The sequence below is a fragment of the Gigantopelta aegis genome, chromosome 8, assembly GCF_016097555.1.
Source record: "Gigantopelta aegis isolate Gae_Host chromosome 8, Gae_host_genome, whole genome shotgun sequence".
Lineage (NCBI taxonomy): Eukaryota > Metazoa > Mollusca > Gastropoda > Neomphalida > Peltospiridae > Gigantopelta > Gigantopelta aegis.
In genome coordinates this window covers 59,411,801-59,439,754 of record NC_054706.1, presented here as the reverse complement: position 1 = coordinate 59,439,754, position 27,954 = coordinate 59,411,801, and the positions used below count along the sequence as shown (strand labels likewise).

Here is a 27,954-nt window from a genome sequence, read left to right as displayed (position 1 = left end):
TGTAAATTGAAAAATTATCAACCATAGTTTGTTTATGGAATATTATGTGAAAAAGGTTCAGCAAGGACCACAAAAATGTTTTCGGAAACAGAATTTAAAAAAAAAAAAAAAAAAAGTATGTGAAAAAGTATATACATAACATTTTAACTGGGCCTGCAAGGGTGAATGTAGTATAAATACCTTCTTTCTTTCTTTTTTTAAAAGACTACCCAAACTAATTTTTTTCAGCACATGTATTTTAGACAATCAAAATAGAACAATATGTAACACCACCAGAACACATTTCAAGAAAAATTTGGTGAAAAAGTTATTGTAAAACTTGGTTTTATACAGCGTGAGATAAAGAGAAAACCTTTTCATCCAATGCATGTGAAAAATTCTGATTAAATAAAACATTTAAAACTCAACAAAAAGTTTGTTTTAACGACCCCATTAAGAGCACCAATTTATTAATCATCAGCCATCAGGGGGAAAAAAAGAAAAATGTTTTATTTAACGACGCACTCAACACATTTTATTTATGGTTATATGGCGTCAGACATGGTTAAGGACCACAGAGATTTTAAGAGGAAACCCACTGTCGCCACTTCATGGGCTACTCTTTCGGATTAGCAGCAAGGGATCTTTTATTTGTGATTCCCACAGGCAAGATAGCACAAACAATGGCCTTTGTTGAACCAGTTATGGGCAAGTGGTTTACACTTACCCATTGAGCCTTGCGAAGCACTCTCAGGGTTTGGAGTCTGTATCTGGATTAAAAATCCCATGCCTCGACTGGGATCCGAACCCAGTACCTTCCAGCCTGTTGACCAATGGCCTAACCACGCCGCCTGTCCAGCTATCGGATGTCAAACATATAGTAATTCGGAGTCTTAGAAAGGAAGGAAGGAAATGTTTTATTTTACGCCGCACTCAACACATTTTATTTACGGTTATATGGCATCGGACATATGGTCAAGGACCAGTTATTGAGAAAACCCACTGTTGCCACTTCATGGGCTACTCTTTTCGATTATCCATCAGCAAGGAATCTTTTATATGCACCATCCCATAGACAGGATAGCACATACCACCGCCTTTGATGTACCAGTCGTGGTGCACTGGCTGGAGTGAGAAATAGCCCAATAGGCCCCCCTAACAGGGATCAATCCCAGACAGACCGCGCATCAAGTGAATGTTGTACCACTCGTCTATGTCCCATCCTCTTAGAAAGGAAAACCGCTACGTTTTTCCATTAGCAGCAAGGGATCTTTTATATGCACCACTCCACAGACAGAATAGCACATACCACAGCCTTAAATATACCAGTCGTGGTATATTTAACGAGATTAAAACTCAACAAAGCAAACATTGCTGCGTTCATTCTTCATTTATTTCTGCAGTGTCTTTTTCAACATAACAGATTTTAGTTCTTGTAACCACGGCTGTGTCTACGTCCACGGGCTCTCTCAAACTTCCTGCCCTTCGAACGCACGTATGGGCTGTAAAGAAATATATTTTTTAAAAATTAACATTTTGTGATTAAAGTTTTTAAACAACAGGGCCGTACTTAGTTGGTGGAGGGGTAAATTACTAATATATTTTTTTTAGTTTCAAAGTCTATTCTGAGTTTGCAGCCATTCTAAGATGATTGAAATTGTGTGCGTGTGCGTGTGTGTGTGAGAGAGAGAGAGAGAGAGAGACGGAGGCAGAGACAGACAGAGGGGAAGGGGGGAGACAATTTTATTGCTGCCTCATATCTACTACTTTAGCAGGGCTAGCACTGAGGGACAAAAAAATTGCCACATTATTTATTGAACTTGCAGAAACTGTTCAAAATATTAATCATTACATGAAAATATTCCGCCATATTGAAATAAAATTCACAAAGTATAGTGAAATTGGTAAGTGGCAGAGGTAGCCCTGGTTTAGGCTAGATACAGCCCTGACATGAAACCTATAGCTGTGCAGGTGCAATCAGATATACATTAAAGTGGTTCATTATTATAATAAAACTTCTATAAAAAAAACTATCCAGTGACGGGGGGGTTTCTTTTGGGGGTTTTTGGGAGGGGGGTAATCACCATTAAAAAATGCCATATGACAGTAAACTAACCATTAAATTCAATTTGTCCTTGAAACCAAGGAGAGCAGAATTAGTTTTTTTTATATATCAGCATTTTCGCAAGCCAATTACTATACGAAATTTGACATCAAAGTGTACTTTTAAGACAGTAATAAATACTTAGTGCTATATCATCATCGCACTAAAAAACTGGCACTCAGAAAAATCACAAGACTTTTTTCATTGTGCTAAAAAGACTACATGTTATGTAGAATCGTAGAATCGCAAATATGGAAAGCAAGCCTCATGTTAAGTCCAGCATCTTTACTGTATGTGATTTCTGGATTGCCAGAAAACCATGACCCAATCAAATAAATAGAAAGACATGAATTCTACATACGCAGTGCTGCTGTGTGGCACGCCAGGAGCACGGCCAAAATGTCTGTAGGCATCACGGGACTTCCGCGGTCCTGAAACGGAAAATTCAACATATATAAAGCATTAATTAGCAAATGGTATGAGAACAGTGAAATCAATTTGACCGTCATTACCATGTATGAGAACAGTGAAATCTTTTGAGTCATTACCCTGAATGAGAACAGTGAAATCATTTTGGCCGTCATTACCCTGAATGAGAACAGTGAAATCAATTTGAGTTATTACCCTGTATGGGAACAGTGAAATCAATTTGAGTTATTACCCTGTATGAGAACAGTGAAATCAATATGACCGCCATTACTTTGTATGAGGAAAAGTGAAATCAATTTGACTGCCATTACCCTGAATGAGAACAGTGATATCAATTTGACTGTCATTACCCTCAATGAGGACAGTCATTACCCTCAATGAGAACAGTGAAATCAATTTGACAGCCATTACCCTGTATGAGAACAGTGAAATAATTTTGACCATCATTACCCTAAATGAGAACAGCAAAATCAATTTGACCGTCATTACCCTGAATGAGAACAGTGAAATCAATTTGACAGTCATTATCTTGTATGAGAACAGTGAAATCAATTTGACTGTCATTACCCTCAATGAGGACAGTCACCCTGTATGAGAACAGTAAAATCAATTTGACCGTCGTTACCCTGAATGAAAGAAATGTTTTATTTAACGATGCACTCAACACATTTTATTTACGGTTATATGGTGTCAGACATACGGTTAAGGACCACACAGATTTTGAGAGAAAACCCGCTGTCGCCACTACATGGGCTACTCTTTCCAATCACCAGCAAGGGATCTTTTATTTGCACTTCCCACAGGCAAGATAGCACAAACCATGGCCTTTGTTGAACCAGTTATGGATCACTGATCGGTGCAAGTGGTTTACACCTACCCATTGAGCCTTGCGGAACACTCACTCAGGGTTCTGGTCAAAAATCCCATGCCTCGACTGGGATCCGAACCCAGTACCTACCAGCATGTAGACCGATGGCCTAACCACTACGCCACCGAGGCCGGTACCCTGAATGATAACAGTGAAATCAATTTGACCGTCTTTACCCTGAATGAGAACAGTGAAATCAATTTGACCGTCATTACCCTGAATGAGAACAGTCAAATCAATTTGACCATCATTACCGTGAATGAGAACAGTGAAATCATTATGACTGTCATTACCCTGAATGAGAACAGTGAAATCAATTTGACAGTCATTACCCTGAATGAGAACAGTGAAATAATTATGACCGTCATTACCCTGAATGAGAACCGTGAAATAATTATGACCGTCATTACCCTGAATGAGAACAGTGAAATCAATTTGACCATCATTACCGTGAATGAGAACACTGAAATCATTATGACCGTCATTACCCTGTATGAGAACAGTGAAATAAATTTGACCATCATTACCGTGAATGAGAACAGTGAAATCATTATGACTGTCATTACCCTGTATGAGAACAGTAAAATCAATTTGACCATCATTACCGTGAATGAGAACAGTGAAATAATTATGACCGTCATTACCGTGAATGAGAACAGTGAAATAATTATGACCGTCATTACCCTGTATGAGAACAGTGAAATCATTTGACCGTCATTACCGTGAATGAGAACAGTGAAATAATTATGACCGTCATTACCCTGAATGAGAACAGTGAAATCGTCATGACCGTCGTTACCCTGAATGAGAACAGTGAAATCGTCATTACCGTCGTTACCCTGAATGAGAACAGTGAAATCGTTATGACCGTTGTTACCCTGAATGAGAACAGTGAAATAGTTATGACCGTCGTTACCCTGAATGAGAACAGTGAAATCATTTGACCGTCATTACCGTGAATGAGAACAGTGAAATAATTATGACCGTCGTTACCCTGAATGAGAACAGTGAAATAGTCATGACCGTCATTACCCTGAATGAGAACAGTGAAATCGTCATGACCGTCGTTACCCTGAATGAGAACAGTGAAATCGTCATTACCGTCGTTACCCTGAATGAGAACAGTGAAATCGTTATGACCGTTGTTACCCTGAATGAGAACAGTGAAATAGTTATGACCGTCGTTACCCTGAATGAGAACAGTGTTCTGTCCTTTTGGCGCCTTCACTGCAAGCTGATCAAATGTTATAATCTTGCCTCCAGCCTTCAGGATCCTGCCGCGGGCACGCTCAGTCACTTTCAAAGCACAAATCTGGAATAAAAAGTGAAAAGTTTAAGTTTGTTTTGTTTAACACCACCACTAGAGCACATTGATCAATTAATAATCAGCTATTGGATGTTGAACATTTGTTAATTCATACAGTCTTCAGAGGAAACCCATTATAATTTTTCTTTAGGATCTTTTATATTCACTTTCCAACAAATGGGACACACACTACCACATTTGATATTCCAGCTGTGGGACGCTGGTTGGGAAGTGAAAACCCAATGGGTCAAGCACCCCAAGCGACCACTCAACCGACAGCTAAATCCCACCTCTGTAATCGCTTTTAAAATTTGTTTCCCAGGCCCATATTTTCTAATATATATTAGTGCTATGGTATCGTAAAACTGTTGTAGTCTATGGCGAGTGTTGTCCAGACGTGATAGCGTATAACAGTTTTACGATATATAGGAGCACTAAGACTAAAATCAGTAGCCCGATTGATATATTCTGTCAGTGTGTAAAATAAAACACATATATTTTCTGAAGAAAATAAGAGTACATTTTAATTCAGTACCATAAACTAACACTTTGCATGTCTCACCAATACTTTACAATTTACATATTTGCTTATTTGTCTACTACACTTCAGAGTCAAAAAGCAAAGATAAACTAAAATCTAAATCACCTTCATCTTGGGTATCTGCATGAGGCGCACGTCATCGGTAATAGTGCCAACTACTACAGCGGTCTTTCCATTACGATCTGGCTTCTTCATAAAACGAGTCTGAAAATTGTAATTTAAAAATTAAGTTTAACTAGAACACACTTATTTATTAATCATCAACTACTGGATGTCACACACTTGATAATTCTGATATGTAGTTTTAGAAGAAACCAGTTAAATTTTTCCTTTAGCAACGGATGTTTTACATGCATTTTCTTCTGACAGGATAAGACATATCAAGATCTGTCCACGACAATAATACCAATTGTAATGTAATACTACATATTTCCATTAGCAGCTAGGGGCATTTTAATAGGCACTTTCCCAAAAACAGGACAGCATATATCACAGCATTTGATATAAGAGTTATTGGCGATTGGTTAGCAATGGAAAAAGCTGTTCAAAGAATGGGTCCACTGAGGAGGTTCGATCCTACGACCAAGGCACCTCAGGCGAAATGCTCTACTGACTGAGCTAGATACTGCCCACTTGATATAGGGAAGCAATGTAGATATATCTATAAAACTTACTCCTGTTGTACATACCAATAAATTTCAATTATACGCAAACTTTTATATACACACTTCTAGATCATGGTAGCAAATAACTATCATTGCCATGCCCAATGTCTAGTCAAATAAAGTTGTTAAATGCTGCATTTAAGTCTATTCTGTGAAAATTAATATCCTGCCCCTGCCCACCCCCAATTAAATGGTTTTTAAGCTCTATCCATGTCTTTAGGCGACATATCCGATTATTTCTATTAGTGAATTTTAATCATGGCTAGTAAATTTTTAAAATCTCTGATCCCATGGCTAGTGAATTTAAAAAAAAAAATCGAGAAGCCCTGCTATTATACAAGACAACATGTCATGTCATATACAGCACTTAGTAGACCAAAACAACTCGAGTTGAGACACAAATGACAATCCTACTCGGCCAATCCACTTATGTCCATTTGAGCACTTTCACATGCACGACTTACCAGCTTAGACAGGGACAATGGTGGCCTGTTAGTTTTGCTCATAAAAAGCCTTCTCAGGATGATCTTGTTAAACTTGGCATTCGTTCGGCGGGCCAAGAATCTGTAAAGCTGAAATAAAATAACGTTTAAAAAATAATAAATTTGTTAAGTTTTAAACCAATCAACTCCAGGAAAATGTCAGAAAATATTTCACCAAGCTAAACAATGACATCCTAAACACCAGCAGAGACTATTTTGTTCAGTACTGTGTCGTCATTCAGTTTCAGAGATTGCTACACAAGTTTAAAACATTAAACAGTAATTGCTAATCAATTTTTAATTGACAAGAAATATGGCTATCAAAATTTTAAAAACAAAATGTTCCCGGACTAAAGTTGTATGTCAGTGTGCTGAGTGGTCTGTGTATTCAGCAAGTCCCAATGGTTGGGAGTTCGAATCCAGACATTTGCACTACATCATATTCGGTTGAAAATGCGAAAGGACTTTCCTTTGGCACGGTCATCTGGGTTTTTTTAAAGAGATAGACCCGAGTTTTTTCAACAACAAGGCTTATTTTTCACCTAGACCTAGTTTCAACCCGTAAAAATGGCCACTTCAGTTTGGTTAATTTACAAACCTGTAACATTTGGATTCAACAAAGAGCAAAAAAAAGAAAAAAAGTGTGACATTGAAATAACCTTAAAAATAGACTATTTTCAGATGTACGTGCATTTTTTAAAATATGAAAAATGCATTTTGTGGTGTTACAGGAACAGGATGACCAGAAACATTTCGGTTGTACGAAAATGGATAATCTAAACAATAAAATACAAGTAATGTTTGATTTTAGTGATCATAAACGGCTTAGTCCCTTTAAATCACATACAGACATTATCTGTTAGAATTCGAACCCAATTATCTTGGCCTGTGCATCCTTCATACTAACTACTATACCACACTCAATCAATTCAACTGCTTTGTGAAGTGGCACAATTTACACATTTTTCGTAAATGATTATTTAACTCTTATATATCCTTAGCTCCTAAAACTAAATGGCACCAACTTAACATGAGAAAAGAGGCTCATCATTATTTTTAGGTTTGAAAATAAATATTTTTGGCTCCAATGCTAATTACTTTAACCATAACCATGACATTAAGTTTGACTGACAGAGTCAAAGGAAAGTCCTGCTTATAATGCTAATTTAATACCCCAAAGGCTGGAGGCGGGCAGGGGGGGGGGGGGGGGGGGGGAATACAAAATTATTTCCGTATTTTTAATAAGTATCAATATCACGTGTTTAGGAAGTTGCCACTTGTCTGCTACCATGCGATCACAACCAGTGACTGCCGTTTAACGGGCGTGATTGCACCCATGCCCGTACATGGTATAGTGCCTATACAACATATCTAGCGGCGTGAAAAAACGCTCCCCTTAACAAATTTGCAAGGTGAAAATGTTATACTGTTAACGTATAAAATTATTTAGAAATTGAAACTGAAACCAAATGTTTTCGTTCAGAAAAAGAAAACTGGCATCTTTATTGATATAACATGTATCAACTGTTTTCAATCGATGTATGTGAGCGGAAGTCGTACTGTCTATCGGAATATTCTGATCATTTGGAACATTTCGGCCTATTACTATTCATAATCAGCCGAAGTGTTCCGAATTATCACAAATTTGCAGAAAGGCTGGCGAGTGTGATGCTTTTGAATTGTAACCAATGTCAAAATAAAACGATATTGCTGTTTATTTACTTGTTTACTTACTAGTAACTACCTGTTGTATTTATTTATTGGTTTTACTTTCAAAATGTTCACTTGTGATCAGGGGGCAGAAATTAGGGTTTGCCAAATTTGTCGCCTACACTTATATGCCAGACGTAAACAAAAGTAAGGATTGTTAGTATAATCATAAATGATAGTGAAATTATAAATGATAGTGAAACAGATGACAGCGTAACAAATATTACTTTTATAGCATGAACCAACAAGAACGATAACTCTTGACGGCATGAATTGCGTCTGCGCAAAAACTGGCTCTAGATTTCTCTCATTTAATGGGTACAAACTCCGTCTTAAAGCTCTTTTCTGATAGGTTCTGACACGGGAAACATAGCTAATGAGAAAAGTTAATACATTAATCTGCTAGAACATTCTATTTTCACTTAATTATGCACGCATTTGCCTAAAAATAATTCAGTGTGAAAAGTTTGCTTCAGATAAAAATGTAGTTAGGAGAGGTGTTCTACATCGTGGTTTGGTAATATGAAAAACCATCCATACCTTTATTAGTGTAAATCAGAAAAAATACAGAAAATGGGCGTAAAATTGTTGATTTTGGAAGTTTAACAACCCAATGTGACTATTTCCGAGCGCTCACGGAAATCAACGGAAATTTCCGATCGAAATCCAAGATGGCGGCACCCATCCCCGATCAGTATTTACAAACTTTTAAACATATGTATTCCTTGACAATGCAATCAATTCTACATGGATTATTACAAGTAATTTGGGGACATATATCATATAATCAATACTGCGTATCTATAGACCTCTATTATTGAGTAGAAATTGTTGCAAATGTTGAAACATTTATTTTGTAACTTCCTCATACCACTTCGCACCCTTTTCATACTATTTAAAAAAAATATTATTGAGACGTTATAATCAAGGTACAAACATCATGTCAACTTCCCCAACCCATTCAGAATATTGTAATGCATGTTTTCCATGTCCATGTTGACAATGATACATCCACTCCGGCTCTACTCCATCGGCACCCGGACACGTCCAACAAACTTTACAAAGATTATTCCAAATCATAGTCCTACCAAGTCAGTTCAGTATTTTGTTTGGTGATTCCTGATGGTGTATTTTGTGAGATCTCTGACGGGATGCGGTGAACTCGTATGGAAACAAACTCGTATGAACGGAAAACTCGTATGGGAAAACGAACTCGTATGGAAAAAATAACGGTGAACTCGTATGGGGATGTATGCAGACTATACTAACTTTGATATTTCTCTTAAATGTGTATTTTGACATTTGTTTTGTATACATGCTTCTTATTTATGTCCCCATCAGTCAACTATTGGCGTGTCAACCGCAGTTTGTGCGTCAAAGGCAGTCACCTATAATTAAAACACGCATGTCATTAGACTTATTTCCTGCAACTGAAACCGTAAACAATGCATGCATGTTTTGTGTTTCTCACCAGCCCGAACTTAAAAACCACTAACCAATGCCATGGACGTTGGGCTAGCGGATTTGTCGAACTCTGCATAAAAACTACAAACAAGTTGCTATACAGTTATGGATATATCCGTTTGTTCACTGCATTTTCCCCCATACGAGTAAGTTTTCCATACGAGTTTTCCTCTCTGACTGACGCCCTCTCTGTCTCTGGAGGAAACATTTGATAGATTTTGATTGGTCTATCTATTTATTACTGGCTTCAGAGGTCCCACAAAAGACACCACATCACCAGCAAAAGTATTTCATGAAAACAAAAAACAAAAAATAATTTTCAGACATTGGTGGGTGAATATGAACATGACTATTCTCATTACTGACCCTAGTTGTGGACACGTTACTGTGCCAAAACTCCCGTAATATCCATAGCAGACACAGTACAGGAGTTTTTGCGGAGTTACGTGCCCACAACTACATGTATACATACCAGTTCATTTTTCACATGCATTCTATAATCATAATGCACTAACATGGAGGAACCAAAGATATAGACGTAAGTAGTCTGTTTCGCTGAAAATGGTGACTTTTTGCTTGCATATATCATTGTAAAACGATACTTAAAACCATTTTAATTCTGCTTTATATTATTTGTTTCCATTTTCAATCAGATTAGAGGTCATATTACATGTAAAAAAACTAAATAATCACCAGTTATTTGGATGATTGCCCTGTTACCTTCATTATATTCATTATACAGGTTTTTGGACAGAAAATGAAAACAAATATTTAAAGGTCCGTCAACCGGCCGTATACAAAAATTTGTTAAAAATTAATTGTTCACTCTTTTTCATTAAAACAAAAAGCATTCATCTTCTAAAACCCATACTATTATGTATGCAAACAATGAGTTTCTGATTTGAATTTTTAAATAATCATTGGTTCATGCTAACTTTTATTGTCGTATATTATCAGATTAGTGACATTAACATTTTAACAATGAAGTTATCACTGTTATGCTTATGTTTTAAGGAGAGCCATGACTTCCAAAACAAAAATTAAGGGAGCTTTTTACAGCTACTTTAGATTTTACAAACAGCAGTCACTGCACAACCAGTCATCAAAATATGGCTCTACAACCCATCCTATGCTCCTAATTCAAGTGAACTCCGCCAGTGCCCCCCCCCCCCCCCCACCTCGAAACCTCACTTAACCTCCCACATCTTCACCACGTAGTGTTTTAAAAAAATGATTTTGTATTCATGTTTAAAGCACAATCAATAACAAACCTCGGGGGAGGGGGCGATCGGAATACATTGAAATCATCATATCATGTTCATCCAGTTTATTAACTTACTTTGACCAAAAGTCTCAAATAAATGTCTTGACTTTTAGGTTCTGTCCGTCGGACCTTACGGTCATACTTGTGGCATATATCTATACCCTGAAATGGGAAGCAAAGGCAAATATATAAATTATAATATTGGAAAATGCATTTTATTTCAAAATACTTTCAAAGATGACATCGATTTTTAGTTGATAAAATATCACAATTCACTCGTGAATCTCACCATTATGGAGGAACCGGAAAAAAGGAAGTTGAGGGAGATAACTCGTGGAATGCAAAGTAAACACGTCGACAACTCAAACGCTATATTTTATTTTCAACCCACTTTCAATTCGTCCAAAACGCACGAAATACAATCCATAAGTAATTATACAATTACAAATAAATAAATTGCCAACAACAAAATGTATTAAATTTATCTAAAGCAATTAATGAGGATAATAATTAAAACACTAAAAGGAGAGGCTCAAAGTTGCTAATGACCCCCATCCAAAAAAAAATGTGTGTGTGTGTGTGTGTGTGTGTGTGTGTGTGTGTGTGTGTGTGTGTGTGTGTGTGTGTGTGTGAAATGTGCTTATATTACAAAATATTGCATCCAAATAATTTCATTTACGAGTTTTAAATTTTTAGATTATAATCGGCCTCGGTGATGAAGTGATTAAGCCATTTTAAGGCTCTCGCCCAGAGCGAGTTTTAATGACTCAGTGGGTAGATGTAAGACAACTACACCGACTTCTCTGTCAGTAATTAGGCATCCATGTGGAAGCAGGTAGATATTGGCGTGATAGAGGGTGGCTGACTGAGATCAAGGGCTCCTCCGTAAAATTTTGAAAACTAGATGTCCTGAAATGCAATTTCCTGCATTCTACAAGTAAAACCGGCCTCGGTGGCGTCGTGGCAGGCCATCGGTCTACAGGCTGGTAGGTACTGGGTTCGGATCCCAGTCGAGGCATGGGATTTTTAATCCAGATATCGACTCCAAACCCTGAGTGAGTGCTCCGCAAGGCTCAATGGGTAGGTGTAAACCACTTGCACCGACCAGTGATCCATAACTGGTTCAACAAAGGCCATGGTTTGTGCTATCCTGCCTGTGGGAAGCGCAAATAAAAGATCCCTTGGTGCCTGTCGTAAAAGAGTAGCCTATGTGGCGACAGCGGGTTTCCTCTAAAAAAATCTGTGTGGTCCTTAACCATATGTCTGACGCCATATAATCGTAAATAAAATGTGTTGAGTGCGTCGTTAAATAAAACACTTCTTTCTTTCTTTCTACAAGTAAAACCGGCCTCGGTGGCGTCGTGGCAGGTCATCGGTCTACAGGCTGGTAGGTACTGGGTTCGGATCCCAGTCGAGGCATGGGATTTTTAATCCAGATACCGACTCCAAACCCCGAGTGAGTGCTCCGCAAGGCTCAATGGGTAGGTGTAAACCACTTGCACCGACCAGTGATCCATAACTGGTTCAACAAAGACCATGGTTTGTGCTATCCTGCCTGTGGGAAGCGCAAATAAAAGATCCCTTGCTGCTAATCGGAAGAGTAGCCCATGTAGTGGCGACAGCGGGTTTCCTCTCAAAATCTGTGTGGTCCTTAACCATATGTCTGACGCCATATAACCGTAAATAAAATGTGTTAAGTGCGTCATTAAATAAAACACTTCTTTCTTTCTTTCTACAAGTAAATTGCACCTCTGCTTTACTACCAATACTATTTTTGATTCAGAAAACTGATAACCACTAACCTATACTGTACTGGATAGACAGTCCCCAGGGCTAATAGCTGATAGCTAAGATATGTGCCTACAATTGGATATAAGCACAAAAAAATTATTTGTTTAAAATGAATGAATGAATTTAGATTATTTCAAAACCTTATATATAACATATAAAGGTGACCGATAGGTTATTAAACATCTGAGCATGCTTTCAACTATATGACTATTTGGTGTCGAAAATAGTTTTAGTTTGGCCACATAGGCTCCTCTAATCCACAGTAGATCCGAAAACTGCGTTGCTGTGGTGCCACCCCAATTTCTAGGTCGAATTTTGGACTTAAAGTTTGATCTGTATTAACGACACCACTGGAGCACATTGATTAATTACTCATCGCCTATTGGATGTCAAGTAATTAGTAATTCTGACTCATAGTCAACAGTGGAAGCCCACTACATTTTTCATAATGCAGCAATTAAGGGACCTTTTATGTGCACTTTCCCACAGACAGGAAAGCATATACCACGGCCTGCACCAGCTAAATTAAGATTTAAATACATAACCTGGTTTTCTTTTTTATATATACTTTTAACATTGGTGCATTTGAAAATTATTATTTAATTTAATTTAATTAATTTCCCACCCTATTAGCTTTTTTGGACCCTGGTTTTACCAACAAAATTTCAAAATTTTCCCCATCATCTCAACTGCTTGGACTTAGGCATGGGCATGATGGGATCTTTTAGAATCATGTAGGACAATTGATACCATAGTCATTGACGTACTATTCGTATGGTACTGGTTGGAGGTTTCTAGACGTTTCGTACCCAAACCCGTTCGTACCATACCGTTTCGTAACCACTAGCATACCAGTTCGTAACCAATTAAATAATGTCATACATTACACCTAACATTAATATATTTTTTAAATACACAATTATAATGTTATATTACAAACATATTGTAACATTTAGCAAAAAAATTGTTGTAATAATCACTCAGTATCTTTTATAAGCATTAAATGAGCAATTATGTGCTGTGCATCACTGAAGCATGCCGTTTCGTAACCAAAAAGCATACCTTTTCGTAGCCAAAGAGCAATTATTTTGTCTTGTAATTTGGTGTCGATTCCACATGCAGCGATGGTGTTTATTTTTATGCATAACCGTTCCGAGATATCGATCGGAATATTTCGCAAGACCGATCCTCTCTTCGTACGTATATATATATATATAAACTCAAAACAAAAACATTCATACACAACACACGTACTTACGTGCGCACACGCACGCACATATAACAAAAATATAATAAGATCTGATATCCCATGTTTTTGGAATGTGGACTTTTTTTTTAGGTCTAATAATGCCTACATTGTCCGATAAAATACATTTTTGATAGAAGAATACAACTTTTTGTTTTAATTTATCCATTTGCTTTAACACATATTTAGTATCTGTCGCAACACGTCCAATCTGCTTTTTGCTTAGTCCGAACGGACGTAGAAAGTAATGTGTTTGAAATATATCAACAAATAAGCTGACTTCGCTTGACATGATTCTTCGTGACAATTTCTAATCGCTAATTATTAAAATGCAGTTGGCTTGGATTTTTGTTGTTTTGTTTTTCATTAAATAACATGATACCCTGGTTGGAACGGGGGGGGGGGGGGGAGCAGTCTATCAAAGGCAATCGATTCTGTGAACCGTCGCACATCAGGAGAGCGCTCTACTACTGAGCGATACTCCGATCTATCTTGACAGCCAAACGAATCACGTCACGTGATAAATCACATGACCGTAAACAGTTCGATGTGGAAATGGCGACGAAGAGGGATGAGGTGCTTTTATGCCAGGAGTTTAAACTTTATCCTAAGCAAAACGTCATTTATACTGTGACAGTCACTCGCGCTGGTGTATGGTATCATCCCAGGACAAATGCCAATAGCTACTGTGACGCCAAATGCGTCCAGTTCAGTGACATAATTGGCTGTCGGTGTCAAAAGACAGTCGACTCGTCTTCGGCTTTTATAAAAATATTTTCTTATCCTTTTAAGAAGCCGTTATTTCGCTCAAAACGTTCGCGACGAAGAATTGTAGTTATATTTGAAGTTAATTTATCGAGTGACTTCAGTTCTAACCTACAAGTGGCGGAAACTTGGAGAAATGTCATTAACTGTTTAGCAAGAAATCTACCTGTCAACAAAGAAGGTAAACACTGTCACTGATCATTAAATGAATAATATCTAAACTATTATAGGTTTGTTTACCTGTTTTTATAAGATCATGGTCAAGATAAGTTTTACAATATTTACTAGGGGAGATCTAGGTAGTTGTAAATGAATCTGACCGTGCTTGACTCTCTCTGGCTCTGTCTGTCTCTCTCTCTCTCTCTCTCTCTCTCTCTCTCTCTCTCTCTCTCTCTCTCTCTCTCTCTCTCTCTCTCTCGCTCTCTCTCTCGATTTATATCACAATGGTTGTTCTTTGCCATTAGAATTAAACAAATTTAAGGATAGCAAAATAAAGGATTTTTTTTTATGAATATATATGTTGGCAAATCTAGACTCACATTGTCATGTCAGATAGGTACCGTAATTATCTTTAATATTCAGCATTTGTAAATGTTATTTTGCAACAAAGTTATCAAGCACATGAATCCACATGTCATTTTTAACAACATTGAACTGGAATTTTTTTTTAATTATGAAATATAATGCATCAGTGCACATAATATTAGTTTTGCTATTTTCAATTCAAGTGTCAGTACTGCAATTTCTTTACTTATTTAATTGCAGACAGGTTCTGTTGCTTTAAAAAAAACCCACCAAAACATGTAAATTTATACATTTACCAAATATTTAACAATTACCAAATAAATCAGTCTATCATGTAATGTATTGTTCTAAAAAGTTTTGCTTATTTGGTATTAAAACTAAATGTCAAGTGAAGTCCCTAGACAAGTTTGAAAAAATTGATGAACTTGATTATAAATTTGTGATGTTAGAAGTGTATATAAAACAAATGTCTTCACTGCAAAGAGCATTTGAATTTTTTTTTACATTGTTGATGACTGAAAAAGAATATTTAATATTGGTTTTTACCAAAGAAATATTACATTTCTGGGGAAAAAACTGCATTTTCTTTTTTTTTCTTCATGCTTTAAAACATGATATGATTAAGTTGAAAATGTTTTCTTCTGTTTTCTTTTTAAGACGTCATTCTCTTTCAGGGGGTTTGGGATCAATCCCTGTCAGTGGGCTCATTGGGCTATTTCTCATTACATCCAGTACACCACGACTGGTATATCAAAGGCCATGATATGTGCTGTCCTGTCTGTGGGATGGTACATATAAAAGATCTTTTGCTACTAATGTCAGTAATGAAACCATGTAGCAGGTTTCCTCTATAAAACTACGTCAAAATTACCAAATGTTTAACATCCATTAACCAATGATTAATAAATCATTGTGCTCTAGTGGTGGTGTTAAACAAAAACAAACTTTATAAACTTTCTCTTTCAGATGTTGGTGTTTTTGCTCCCCCTGCTCCAGGCAAACTGCTGATGCTTGTGAACCCTTTCAGCGGTCCCGGCAAAGCTCTGCAGATCTTTCGCAATGAGATACAGCCGATGCTAGAAGAAGCTGAAATTCCATTCAAGATGCAGGTTACAGGTGAGATTGACCCTGAGAGTTTTACCTCTCGTGAAATTGGTAAAATATCCAACCGTTACCATTATCAGGTTTGGGGTAGGTTTTTGGGCTTATGGTAAGGTTTCCTCTTTATATGTGTATCAATATAATGGGTGTGGGGAGGGAAACCGGTGGATATATTTCAGAAATATGTCTACATACAGCAAAATAACTATTGTCATGTTTATTTGTTGCAGAAGTAAATAAATAAAAAACCCACATTGCCATTGGCAGATGCAAAATTGCCATCAGTGGGCCATTTTACCCATGGTAATGGGGAGCAAAATTGCAGTGGGTGACAAATGGTTAAGTAAGAGGCCTGCTTTAGGTTGCAGCTTTAAAATAAACTGTTTTGCAGTGAATATTTGTTTTTAATTTTTTGTTTGTGAAATATAATTTTCACAAGCAGTGATTAATTTAAACTAATATTTTTGTTCACCATTGTAGATTAAACAATGTAAATTCAATAAAACCATGTTCGCAGAACAGGGCTTGAAATAGAGGCCTGGGAAAAGCAAAAAAACTGTCAATTTTTTTAGACCTAGCAGATGAATTTCTATTTCACCTGCTAAAACCACCCAAACATTGCAGGTCATTTTGCAAGAGACCGATTAGAACATCTGCTATTTAGCTCAAGATTCAGAATCTGAGCTTCTAGATTATGGTAGCCCCACTCCCATAGCTAGTGATATTCAGTGTCGGGCTAGTAAATAACTACTATTGCAATGCCCGATGGCTAGTGAAAAAAAAGGTACTATTTATGTAAGTAAATATGAATATCCTGACCCACTCCAACTCACAATGTCTCCCTCTTTAGATGACATATGTCTGATTATTACTAATATTTAGTAAGATTGTATTAACTTAAAGTAAAGTAGGGCTAGTGAATTTTTAATTGTGGCTAGTACATTTTTGAAATCACTGATCCCATGGCTAGTAGATTTTTTTTTTAATTCTAGAAGCCCTGATTCTGTTATATGTTAATTCCATAATGCTCTAAAATACATCGAAGAGGTCTTAATTAATCAAACACAATCCCAAACAACATGCTGTCATATTTCCAGCAGGCCATAGATTTTTTCTTAGCAGGATATATTTCTGTTCTCGTGCTATTTTGAAAAAATAACAGCAGGCCATATTTTACTTCCTATTACGAGCCCTACAGAAGTATTTTTATATATCGGTAATTTGTTTTCACTTTGTTTAATCTTTCTTTTAAATTATTTCCGTGCTTATATCCAATTAAGGTTCAAGCACACTGTCCTGGGTATACACCTCAGCTATCTGGGCTGTCTGTCCAGGACAGTGTGTTAGTTGTTAATTGTTAGTAGTTAGTGAGAGAGATGAGGGTGTAGTGGTCTTACACCTACCCATTGAGTCATTAAAATCCGCTCTGGATGAGAGCCGGTACCTGGCTGTGAACCCTGTATCCCTACCAGCCTTATGTCTGATGGCCTAACCACAACACCACCGAGGCCTGTACATTGTTGAATAATACATCTTTTAGTTAAAACTGCTATTGACAAACAATACCAGTATTATACAATATAACTGACACCAGCCAGTCCCATTGTTGTACTGATGACACACACGTGTTGCAAGTGAAGTAATTTATATACATATTTAATATAGCACTAGCAGCATAGGAATAAGTATCACAACTATATAGTTTATTATTATTTATTATTTATTTATTTTATTATTTTGAACCACTTACGTTACAGATGATTTATTCAATCATTCTAACTTAAACATAAACTTGTGGTTTCAGTTAAAGGGCTATGCTGGCATATGTTTAAATATAATATTCTGAACATCAAGACAAATGTAAATATTCATTTATTCATTTATTTAACATTATTCAGTTTGAATCCCATTAGTTTTTGTACCTGTAAAAATTATCAGAATCTTGCTAAATTAATGTTTTAAATAACTTTAAAAAAAAATGAAAATCATGAAATTAATGCAAGCAAGATATTAATATAAACAATGCAATAATGAGTTGCACATTATATTTTTAGCCTATGACACCACCATGAGAAACACAACCAACAAAAAAACATGTGCATCTATTACGCTGTAAGGAGCGGGATGTAGTCCATGCAGTGCTAATGCACTCACTTGTATGGTCGGTCTTGAGATCAGTGGTGGATCCAGAAAATCCATTTAGAGGGGATCTAATGACATAAGTTGGAATGCCAATGGAACTTTGGGGGAGGCTTGGAGGGGATCATTAAAAAAAATGAAAATTAATATATAATAAAATTATAACTGTTGCAAAATTTAGGGGGAGCCCGGGCCCTTGGCCCCCACTAGATCCACCTCTGGAGATTGATCCCTGTCAGTGGCCCATTGGGCTATTTCTCGTTCCAGCTAGTGCACCATGACTGGTATATCAAAGGCTGTGGTATGTGCTATCATATCTGTGGGATGGTGCATATAAAAGATCCGTTGCTATTAATGAAAAAATGTAACCTGTTTCCTCTCTAAGACTATATGTCAAAATTACCAAATGTTTGACATCCAATAGCTCTGATGATTAATAAATCAATGTGCTCTAGTGGTGTTGTTAAACAGGAAAAACTTCTTCTTTCTATTATTCTGTACAAGTGAAACGAACAGCCCATGAATTGTTGTTCATACTGGTACGAGACGTAGCCCAGTGGTAAAGCGCTCTCTTGATGCACAATCGGTCTGAAATCGATCCCTGTCAGTGACCCATTAGGTTATTTCTTGTTCCAGCCAGTGCACCATGACTGGTACATCAAAGGCTGTGGTATGTATTATCTTGTCTGTAGAATGGTGCAAATGTTTGACATTGATGTGCTCTAGTGGTGTCGATAAACAAAACAACCTTTTAAAAAAAAAATTGATGTTCATACTAGGTAGACATACAATGTTAGCTCCAAACCTTGTCATTTCTGTATTGCTCTACATATTACTACTGACTAACACAAATGGCTAGCTTCCACTGTCAAAACAAATGCCAGTTGCTATTGTTTAGTCGATATGTTAACTAAAACTAAATTAAATTCTGTGAAAACAACTCACTGTGTCTTCAAATAACATGTGTCTTCAAATGCCAAACGCATTAATAAAAATACACATTTTAATGTTAAAAGTTAAAAGTTTGTTTTGTTTAACAACACCACTAGAGCCACATTGATTTTTTTAATCATTGGCTGTTGGATGTCAAATATTTGGTAATTCTGACATATATAGTCTTAGAGAGGAAACCCCCAAATTGTTTCATTAGTAGCAAGGGATTTTTTACATGCACCATCCCACAGACAGAATAGCACATACCACGGCCTTTGATATATCACTGTCAGTCGCAGTGCACTGTTTGGAATGAGAAATAACCCAATGGGTCCACCGACGGGGATCAATCCCAGACTGACGACACATCAAATGGGCACTTTACGACTGGGGCTACATTTTAGTGTGTACCTGATAATATCACAATGCATTATTTTCATGTGTTACTGTATTCACATTTCTCTTGTTGTTCAGTATACATTAGCTATTTGGGCTATCTGTCCAGGACAGTGTGTTAGTTGTTAGTTGGTTAGTGGTTAGTGAGAGAGAAGAGGGTGTAGTGGTCTTACACCTACCCATTGAGCCCTTAAGAACTCACTCTGGGTTGGAGCCGGTACTGGGCTGCGAACCCTGTACCTACCAGCCTGTAGTCTGATGACGTAACACTGTGCCACCGAGGCCAGTGTATACATACAAAGGTTGCAATAAAGATTGTATTGTATTGTATTGTATTGTATTGTATTGTCCAACAAACATTCCTTTTATTTGAAATAGACTAAATGTTAGGGTCATTCCAAAATTAATCACATTGGTGGACTTGGAGAACCAAGATTATTATTTTATGCTTTATGGCTCTGCTTTAATGTTTGTCTATATACATAAATTAATTGTCAATTAGGCTCCACCTCCTTAGCATTGTTAGGACTGTGCTAGTGATAATAAATGTGTGTTTAAAAACAAAACAATGTGTGGGTGGTGAGTAAATAGAGATTATTATACGAGCTTGTGTGTCGTACTGATTTTACGCTCTTGCTCGGGTAATATGTGAATCCTGACACAAGTTTCATAAAATAAGTATGATTCACATGCGCAGGTAATAATTTCTTTATTTTAAATCCACATTATCCAAAATAATATTTTCGTGAATAACAAGCTAGGACCATGTCAAAACGTAACTAAAAAGACACAACGAAACAACATAATTTTCCAAAATTATGTCATTTTGATAAGCGGTTACACTGTGGAAGCCGCATTAAGTTATGATGTCACTTTACAAAATTACGTCATTCGTTGTGCACGTGAAATCATTATGACACATGTAGGTCATACTGGTTATATTTTCCTGAATATCTTGAACTATGTGGATACGGTAATAAACAAAAATATTTCCCCGTGTGTCAACCCAAATGTGATCAGGGGCCTAATTCATAAAGGTCTCTTAGGCTCTGCTAGGCAGCAAAGCATCTTCTTTGCAAATCTTTTAGCATTGCACTGCGAGATCGCAAATTTGCGAGAGTTTAGTGAATTAGGCTCCAGTTCTATAACAGCCTTTAAGTTAATTAAAACTTTTTTTTCCCCCCAGAATATGCTGGTCATGCCCACAAAATCGTCCAGAATCTTATTCTGAAAGAGTGGTATGGTATTGTCATTGTGTCTGGAGATGGACTCATCTACGAGGTTAGTATTTGTAGCAATCGGGGCACAAACAGTTATTTCATTTCAACTTATTTTCGTGCTTATATCATATTACGGTTCAAGCATGCTGTCCTGGGCACACACACCTCAGCTATCTGGGCTGTCTGTCCAGGACAGTGTGTTAGTTGTTAGTTGGTTAGTGGTTAGTGAGAGAGAAGAGGGTCTAGTGGCCTTACACCTACCCATTGAGCCCTTAAGAACTCGATCTGGGTTGGGCTGCGAACCCTGTACCTATCAGCCTGTAGTCCGATGGCTTAACCACTGCCCCACCAATGTCAGTCACAAACAGTAAACTTGTAGTTAGCTTTATAGTCCAGCAGATATATATTACAAAATTGTGCCACAGATCAGATCTACAATGTCCCTATATCTAAAAATAACTATCTTGGTATATTCTTACTTCAAGCCAAATTTCTTGCTTTTATCATCAAAAGCACAATTCCTCTATAGTTATCATCAAACCGCTGGACTATTACCAGTAAATAAAGATGATCTCAGACTTCATGGCCCAGTTGTTCAAAGTATAGTTAAATTAACTCTGGTTTAGTTTAATATTTTTCTTTTAATTATCTTTGCAACTTTAGATTTGGTTATGTATGGATGCCTTTGGCTGTTCTAAATAGGTTTCAACATGGCTTCAATTATTATTTCTATTCATTCAGTCCTTGGTTCTGAAAATTTCTGATAGCCACTGGTTAGGCTAACTAACGTTTGAACAACCGTCCCCATATCATTTGGGCTGGGTGTGATCTAGCTTAGTTGGTAGAGCGCTTGTCTGAGGTGCTTGAGTCATAGTATTGGTGAACTTATTTATCTGATTCCCCCCCCCCCCCCCCCCCCCCCCCAAATTAACCCATGACTAGTACAATAAAGGCTATTTATTAGGAAAAGCTTTTGTGGGACATAAAGTTTCATTTCTTAAATTGTGTTCGGCAGTTTTTAAAAAACTAAATTATGTAAAAAATTATTCTAGACAAAAATTGTCAATTGAGCTGCTATAAACAGTAGGATGTCCAGAAATATAGAAATATTTATTTACTCTAGAACACAATATTGCAATTTTAATAATAATGGAGAGAAAAAAGTTATATGTGTCAGAAATATGTTAAATTAGAACAAATTCATGAGAGTCGCTGTAAACAAACCTTTGTTTCGTTCAGGTAATAAATGGCTTGATGCAGCGACCAGACTGGGAGCAGGCTATTCGGTTCCCGGTTGGCTGTCTACCAGGAGGCTCCGGGAACGCCCTGTGTTGTTCTATCAACTACTCTGCTGGGTGAGTTGAATAGAAGACATAGTTGTACCTGAACTGTAAATCTGATTAATATTGCGGCATGTATTTTTTTATTAATGAGTACACAGCTTAGCAGTATATAAATTTCACGAATAACTAATTGTATTAGTAATGCGTATCTGCAATGAAAATAATGTGTGCATATGAATTTCTCGACATGATGTTGGGTGCACATTTTGTTCCTGGTTTACAGTACATAATTATACAGTGAAACTCCTCTAAACTGAACACCCATTGAACCAAATAAAATGTTTGGTTTAGAGGGGTGTTTGGTTTACTGAGGTTTTAAGAAATAGTCTTTGCAACCATTTTTATTTGTACTATTGATATAACCAATCTGAAAATGTGTATTAAATTGTATTTAAAAATCAACAATAATCAAATTAATGTGTAAACTCTTATTAGATTGTTGAGCTTTTATGGATATGAACACATAACACAAACACATTTGGAACATATGACAGTCAAGCTTAACAAAGTGTTCCATTGCTTAACTCCTATAGCCTGTGTTAAAAGAGTCCATATCTTAGACATGTTTTAAGAACCGTTCATCTTTAATAATTCAATCCCAAACTCTTTATTTAGTGCAATTTGTACCTCTGAAACCGGACAATCATTATGGTACCACTAATTGTTTTGTTTATTGTGACTTCGCCGTCTTGGTCCAGATTACCTGACTGTGAACATAGCTAGTACAGTATGCATATGCTCAAGTTGACTAGGGATGAATCATTCATTAGATGTGTAATCACCGTTACATATTAGACTAATAAGAGCATTGTTTGACAGACGCCCAAACACTCTAGAAAGTTTTTTATTGTTCATTTTCAGACAACAGGACATGGTTCGGTATTCAGAGTAGATTAAATGTAATCATTTTCAAATTAACTTTGTTGTGAATTTTTTTATGAATGATGTTACATGTTAAACAATGTGTTACAGTGATGTTAAGCAATGCGCTAGGTTGATGGTATATGTTGAAAGATATGTTGGGGATGATGTTAAATTGTAAACAATGTGATGGGTATCCGCAATGTTACATGTTGAATATTGTGTCTGCGTGATGTTTTATATGTTAAGCACTGTGTTGGGGTGATGCGATGTGTGTACCAATATGTTGGAACTGTAGCTAAACAATGTTGAGGTGATGTTGAACAATTTTGAGGTGATGTTAAACAATTTTGAGGTGATGTTAAACAATGTTTAGGTGATGTTGAACAATGTGGTGTGACAATACATGTTGTAAAATGAGTTGAAAATGGTGTTATATGTGGATCAATATACTAAAGTGGTATTGCATGTTATACATAATGTTAGGTAATGTTATTGTACCTGTTCTTTTGTACTGTATTAAAATTAATTCTTTTTTCTTTCTTTCAGTGAACCTGTTGACTTGCACATTGTTCTACATTCCACGTTTATTCTCATAAAGCACAGAATAATCCCCATGGATCTGGTCTTCGTCCAGACCCCGTCCAGTCGAATCTTCTCATTCCTCTCTGTCACATGGGGAATGATGGCCGACATAGACTATGAAAGTGAGAAGTACAGAGCCATTGGAGAAGCCAGGTTTACTGTGGGGGCCCTGAAGAGGATTATGAGTAAGTGATATATTTTTCTACCTCTGTGGCTATTGATACTGTGGGCCTATATGGTGTCGCGGTTAAGTCATCGGACATAAGGCTGGTAGGTACTGGGTTCGCAGTCTGGGACCGGCTCCCACCCAGAAATACAGAGCCATTGGAGAAGCCAGGTTTACTGTGGGGGCCCTCAAAAGGACTATGAGTAAGTGATATATTTTCTTTCTACCTCTGTGGCTATTGATACTGTGGGCCTTTGTGGTGTCGCGGTTAAGCCATCGCGGTGGTAAGCGGCTCTCACCATACAGAGCCATTGGAGAAGCCAGGTTTACGGCTAAGTGATATATTTTCTTTCTACCTCTGTGGTACTGTGGGCCTTTGTGGTGTCGCGGTTAAGCCATCGGACATACGGCTGGTAGGTACTGGGTTCGCAGTCTGGGACCGGCTCTCACCTAGAAATACAGAGCCATTGGAGAAGCCAGGTTTACTGTGGGGGCCCTCAAAAGGACTATGAGTAAGTGATATATTTTCTTTCTACCTCTGTGGCTATTGATACTGTGGGCCTTTGTGGTGTCGCGGTTAAGCCATCAGACATAAGGCTGGTAGGTACTGGGTCCACTGCACCCTCTTCTCTCTCACTAACAACTAACTCACTGTCCTGGACAGACAGCCCAAATAGCTGAGGTGTGTGCCCAGGACAGCATGCTTGAACCTTAATTGGATATAAGCACAGAAAATAAGTTGAAATGAAATAAAAAGAACCATTGTACCTAATCAGGGTCTTGGTTAACAAATTTCTTTTTAAATAAAGAAAGGAAGAATTGTTTGAATTAATCATGCATGCAACACGTTTTTATTATGGTTATGGTTATTATTTTATTACGAAAAAGAAAGAAAGAAATGTTTTATTTAACGACGCTCTCAACACATTTATAATCCCATGCCACGACTGGGATCCGAACCCATTACCTACCAGCCTGTAGACCGATGGCCTAACCACGATGCCAAAGAGACCATAATGATTCATTATCTAGGACATAATCACCTATATGTTGTGTACTCGACTGATTACATGCTTCCCCATCTTATCTGCAATGTATTCTGCTGAGAATGCATTTCCTGTCACATATATAGGTTATCTAACTTTTGAATGACAGGGCCATGCTCTGAGGTAAGTTATCTAAAGTTATGACAAGTGGTTATGAAGTATGGGAGAGAAAAAAAAGAGAAGAAATTATGTTATCTAAACATTGAGTTATTCAGACCAGTCCATTTGTAGAAGGGGGAGATGCTCTCATTTTTAAAGTTCAGATCCTATTTTTATTATAAAATGTTTTTTTTAATCTTAAATCTTTAATGGCATTACATGCATGTAGTTTGTATGGTGTTGCCATGCCATTCAAGTTTCAGACTTTGTCAGTCTTGCCTCGTTCCAGCCAGTGCACCACAACTGGTATATCAAAGGCTGTGGTATGTACTACCCTGTCTGTTGGATGGTGCATATAAAAGATCCCTTGCTGCTAATCGAAAAAGAGTAGACCATGAAGTGGCGACAGCAGGTTTCCTCTCTCAATATCTGTGTGATCCTTAACCATATGTCTGACGCCATATAACCATAAATAAAATGTGTTGAGTGCATTGTTAAATAAAACATTTCTTTCTTTCTATCTTTGTCAGAGTCTTGAGTTTAGACTTTAAAAGTTTTATAAGCACGGAGCCAGGTGAAGTATTCTTGAAAAGAGAAAAACTATTAAGGTTTTTTTCATTGTTTACATTTCAGACTTGCGGACATATAAAGGTCGTTTTTCATTCCTGCCTGTAGCCGAGTACAAACCGAAAGTGAACAACTCAAACCGATCTATAGTGTCGAAAATCCGACGTTTTTCCTGGAGGAGCAGCAGAAGCACTTTAAACTTGACAAATGTTGACGACCAGTCACACAGTTACCAAGAATTCCCCAGTGGTTTGATCAGACAGACATCATCGGACCAGGACCTGATACCTTCCAGAACAAGAGCAGTCAGTGAAAACAGGACACAGGAAAACGGCTTCTTACCGAACCTGAAGGAAGAGTCTCCTCATCAGATGAGTCCTGCCAGATCGGAGCCAAACCTGTCGAAATCAAAGAGCAGTGGGTCAAATCAGCTGACACGAAATGATCTGGATGCAATGCTGGTTGTGGAAAACAGCTTGGCAGGTGATAACGGTACGGTGGAGGGGAACACAAATCAGAATGAAATCTCAAACGAGGACGACGCTGGTGCTACTGATGGTAGGTTGGACTCTGTGGTGTGGAAACTAGACAAGATAACGGCTTCAGCCAGCCGTGAGGACTTTGAGATTGAAACCGAAACGGCCCTGGCGCCCAAGTCGAGTATTGGATCAGTCTCGTGTCCATTGCTTCCTCCTCTCGACCAGCCTGTGCCTGGAAACTGGGTCACCATCGATGACTCTTTTATTTTCGTTTCCGTGGTGTACCAGACTCACCTGGGTAGCGACATGCTGGCGGCACCTCACGCCCACCTCAGCGACGGCTTTATGTATCTGGTCTTCGCGCGCGAAGGCCTGTCAAAGTCCGCACTGCTGTCTCTGCTGATGACGTTTGGTGATGGCGGCCATATCGATTCACCGAATGTAGAGATTGTGAAAGCTCTTGCCTTCAGAATAGAACCGATCACCGAAGAAGGGAATATGATGGTTGACGGAGAGAAAGTCGAATGTGGACCGATACAGGGCCAGATTCTTCCTCATCTCAGTCGAATCATGGCTATGCAATAAAGTCCGTGATAATTGTGATTTTTAATTAAAGCAGCAGTCCTTAATGGAAAAAATGTAGCGGGTTTTCTCCGAGGATTATGGGTCAAGATTATCATATGTTTGACATGCAAACTTTTAGTTAAAAGTATTAATATGACTAATAAATCAATGAGGTCTAGTAGTGTCGTTAAACAAAAGAAGCATTTAACTACTCAGTTCTATATTGTTTTAGCAATGCAATATAAAAATATCAATTGCTTAAGTATTATTATCATTAAAACAAAATGGCTAAAACATTATTTGTAATTGCTGTAGACCATATAATTAGGTAATAATGAAAAAAGATGGGTGGTTTTTTGCAAGCAGTCTGTCAATAAAATGAAAAAGGCAACTTCAGAATTATATTTTGCAATTTTACTTTTTGCATTTTGCAATACATGGGAACTTGGTGGTTACATTCCATGATATTGCCCTTCTTGTCTGTTTGAATAAAACTGTAAATAAGATCACAAGAAAATCAAAGAATAGCATATTGTATGGGGAAAACCAGAAATGTTTATCATGTTCTGAATGCTTAAATATAAAAAATAATAGAGACTGCTGCTTTAAAGTATATTTTGAAACAAAAGGAATACCTGTCAAATATAACATCGAAAAAGGAATGGTTTGATCTCGTGATGTTTTGGTATCCTTTTAATCTCAAAACTTGTTTTACATGCCTCTATCCATTGAAGGTTCAGGCATGTCTCCCTCGAGTCCGACCCCTGGCATGGCCAGAGGTCTGATCCTGGGGAGGTACCCGTTAGCTGATCACTGTGATTATAATTTTATTAAGTAAATATGCAATAGAATCATTCTTGGTTCGCACATCGGTAGCACATCAAGATGACATTTAATTCACCATGCAGTTCATGCTTTGTGTGTACCACTTGTGTTTTGTGTGTTGAAGTGACCCTGTTGCAACAGAGGCATCTGCAGATCACTGACTCCCTGCTGACTTAAAAACGGCCACAGTGACTGTAATTTAAAAAACCCAACAAACCAGAATGGACTAAAATGGACTACTGACATATGAGAAAAATGTATTGATCTTGTGCTAAATGAGTATGAACTTGAGGATGAACCATGAGTTGAAAATGGGCAGAATTTTGAAAAGAGCAATTAGTAAAAAAATGTCTGAATGCATTTTCATTTTACATGCTTGAATAACATCAGCCTCAGTGGCGTCGTGGTTAAGCTGGTAGATACTGGGTTCGCAGCCTGATATCGGCTCCCACCCAGAGCGAGTTTTAATGACTCAGTGGATAGATGTAAGA

The 27,954-nt window shown here is 37.4% G+C and overlaps 2 protein-coding genes across 2 annotated transcripts; one reads left to right on the top strand and one right to left on the bottom strand.

Annotated features, from left to right (window-relative positions):
* Nucleotides 1–1,353: 1,353 nt before the first annotated feature.
* On the bottom strand, nucleotides 1,354–11,120 carry LOC121379367 (60S ribosomal protein L18-like). Its single transcript, XM_041507953.1, has 7 exons — nucleotides 11,102–11,120; nucleotides 10,888–10,974; nucleotides 6,357–6,464; nucleotides 5,333–5,431; nucleotides 4,569–4,692; nucleotides 2,445–2,514; nucleotides 1,354–1,481 (listed from the first exon to the last, which is right to left on the bottom strand). Exons 1-7 carry the CDS (start codon nucleotides 11,102–11,104, stop codon nucleotides 1,406–1,408), a joined length of 567 nt encoding a protein of 188 aa, XP_041363887.1. The 5' UTR covers nucleotides 11,105–11,120; the 3' UTR covers nucleotides 1,354–1,405.
* LOC121379759 (sphingosine kinase 2-like) lies at nucleotides 11,106–27,954 on the top strand. The gene is made up of 7 exons (XM_041508409.1): nucleotides 11,106–11,157; nucleotides 14,349–14,795; nucleotides 16,106–16,255; nucleotides 20,895–20,989; nucleotides 22,168–22,283; nucleotides 23,682–23,902; nucleotides 25,662–27,954. The coding sequence occupies exons 1-7, from the start codon at nucleotides 11,106–11,108 to the stop codon at nucleotides 26,657–26,659; spliced, it is 2,079 nt and encodes a 692-aa protein (XP_041364343.1). The 3' UTR covers nucleotides 26,660–27,954.

What these genes read in the sequence shown, in the direction of transcription:
- LOC121379759 (XM_041508409.1), top strand. Translation starts at nt 11,106, where the DNA reads ATGGAGGAACCGGAAAAAAGGAAGTTGAGGGAGATAACTCGTGGAATG. An exon ending in GAGATGGACTCATCTACGAG is followed by an intron (nt 20,990 to 22,167) that starts GTTAGTATTTGT and finishes TGTTTCGTTCAG; the next exon opens with GTAATAAATGGCTTGATGCA. An exon ending in GGCCCTGAAGAGGATTATGA is followed by an intron (nt 23,903 to 25,661) that starts GTAAGTGATATA and finishes TTTACATTTCAG; the next exon opens with ACTTGCGGACATATAAAGGT.
- LOC121379367 (XM_041507953.1), bottom strand. An exon ending in TGCAGATACCCAAGATGAAG is followed by an intron (nt 4,693 to 5,332) that starts GTGATTTAGATT and finishes TTTTTATTCCAG; the next exon opens with ATTTGTGCTTTGAAAGTGAC. An exon ending in GAACACTGTTCTCATTCAGG is followed by an intron (nt 2,515 to 4,568) that starts GTAACGACGGTC and finishes TTTCCGTTTCAG; the next exon opens with GACCGCGGAAGTCCCGTGAT.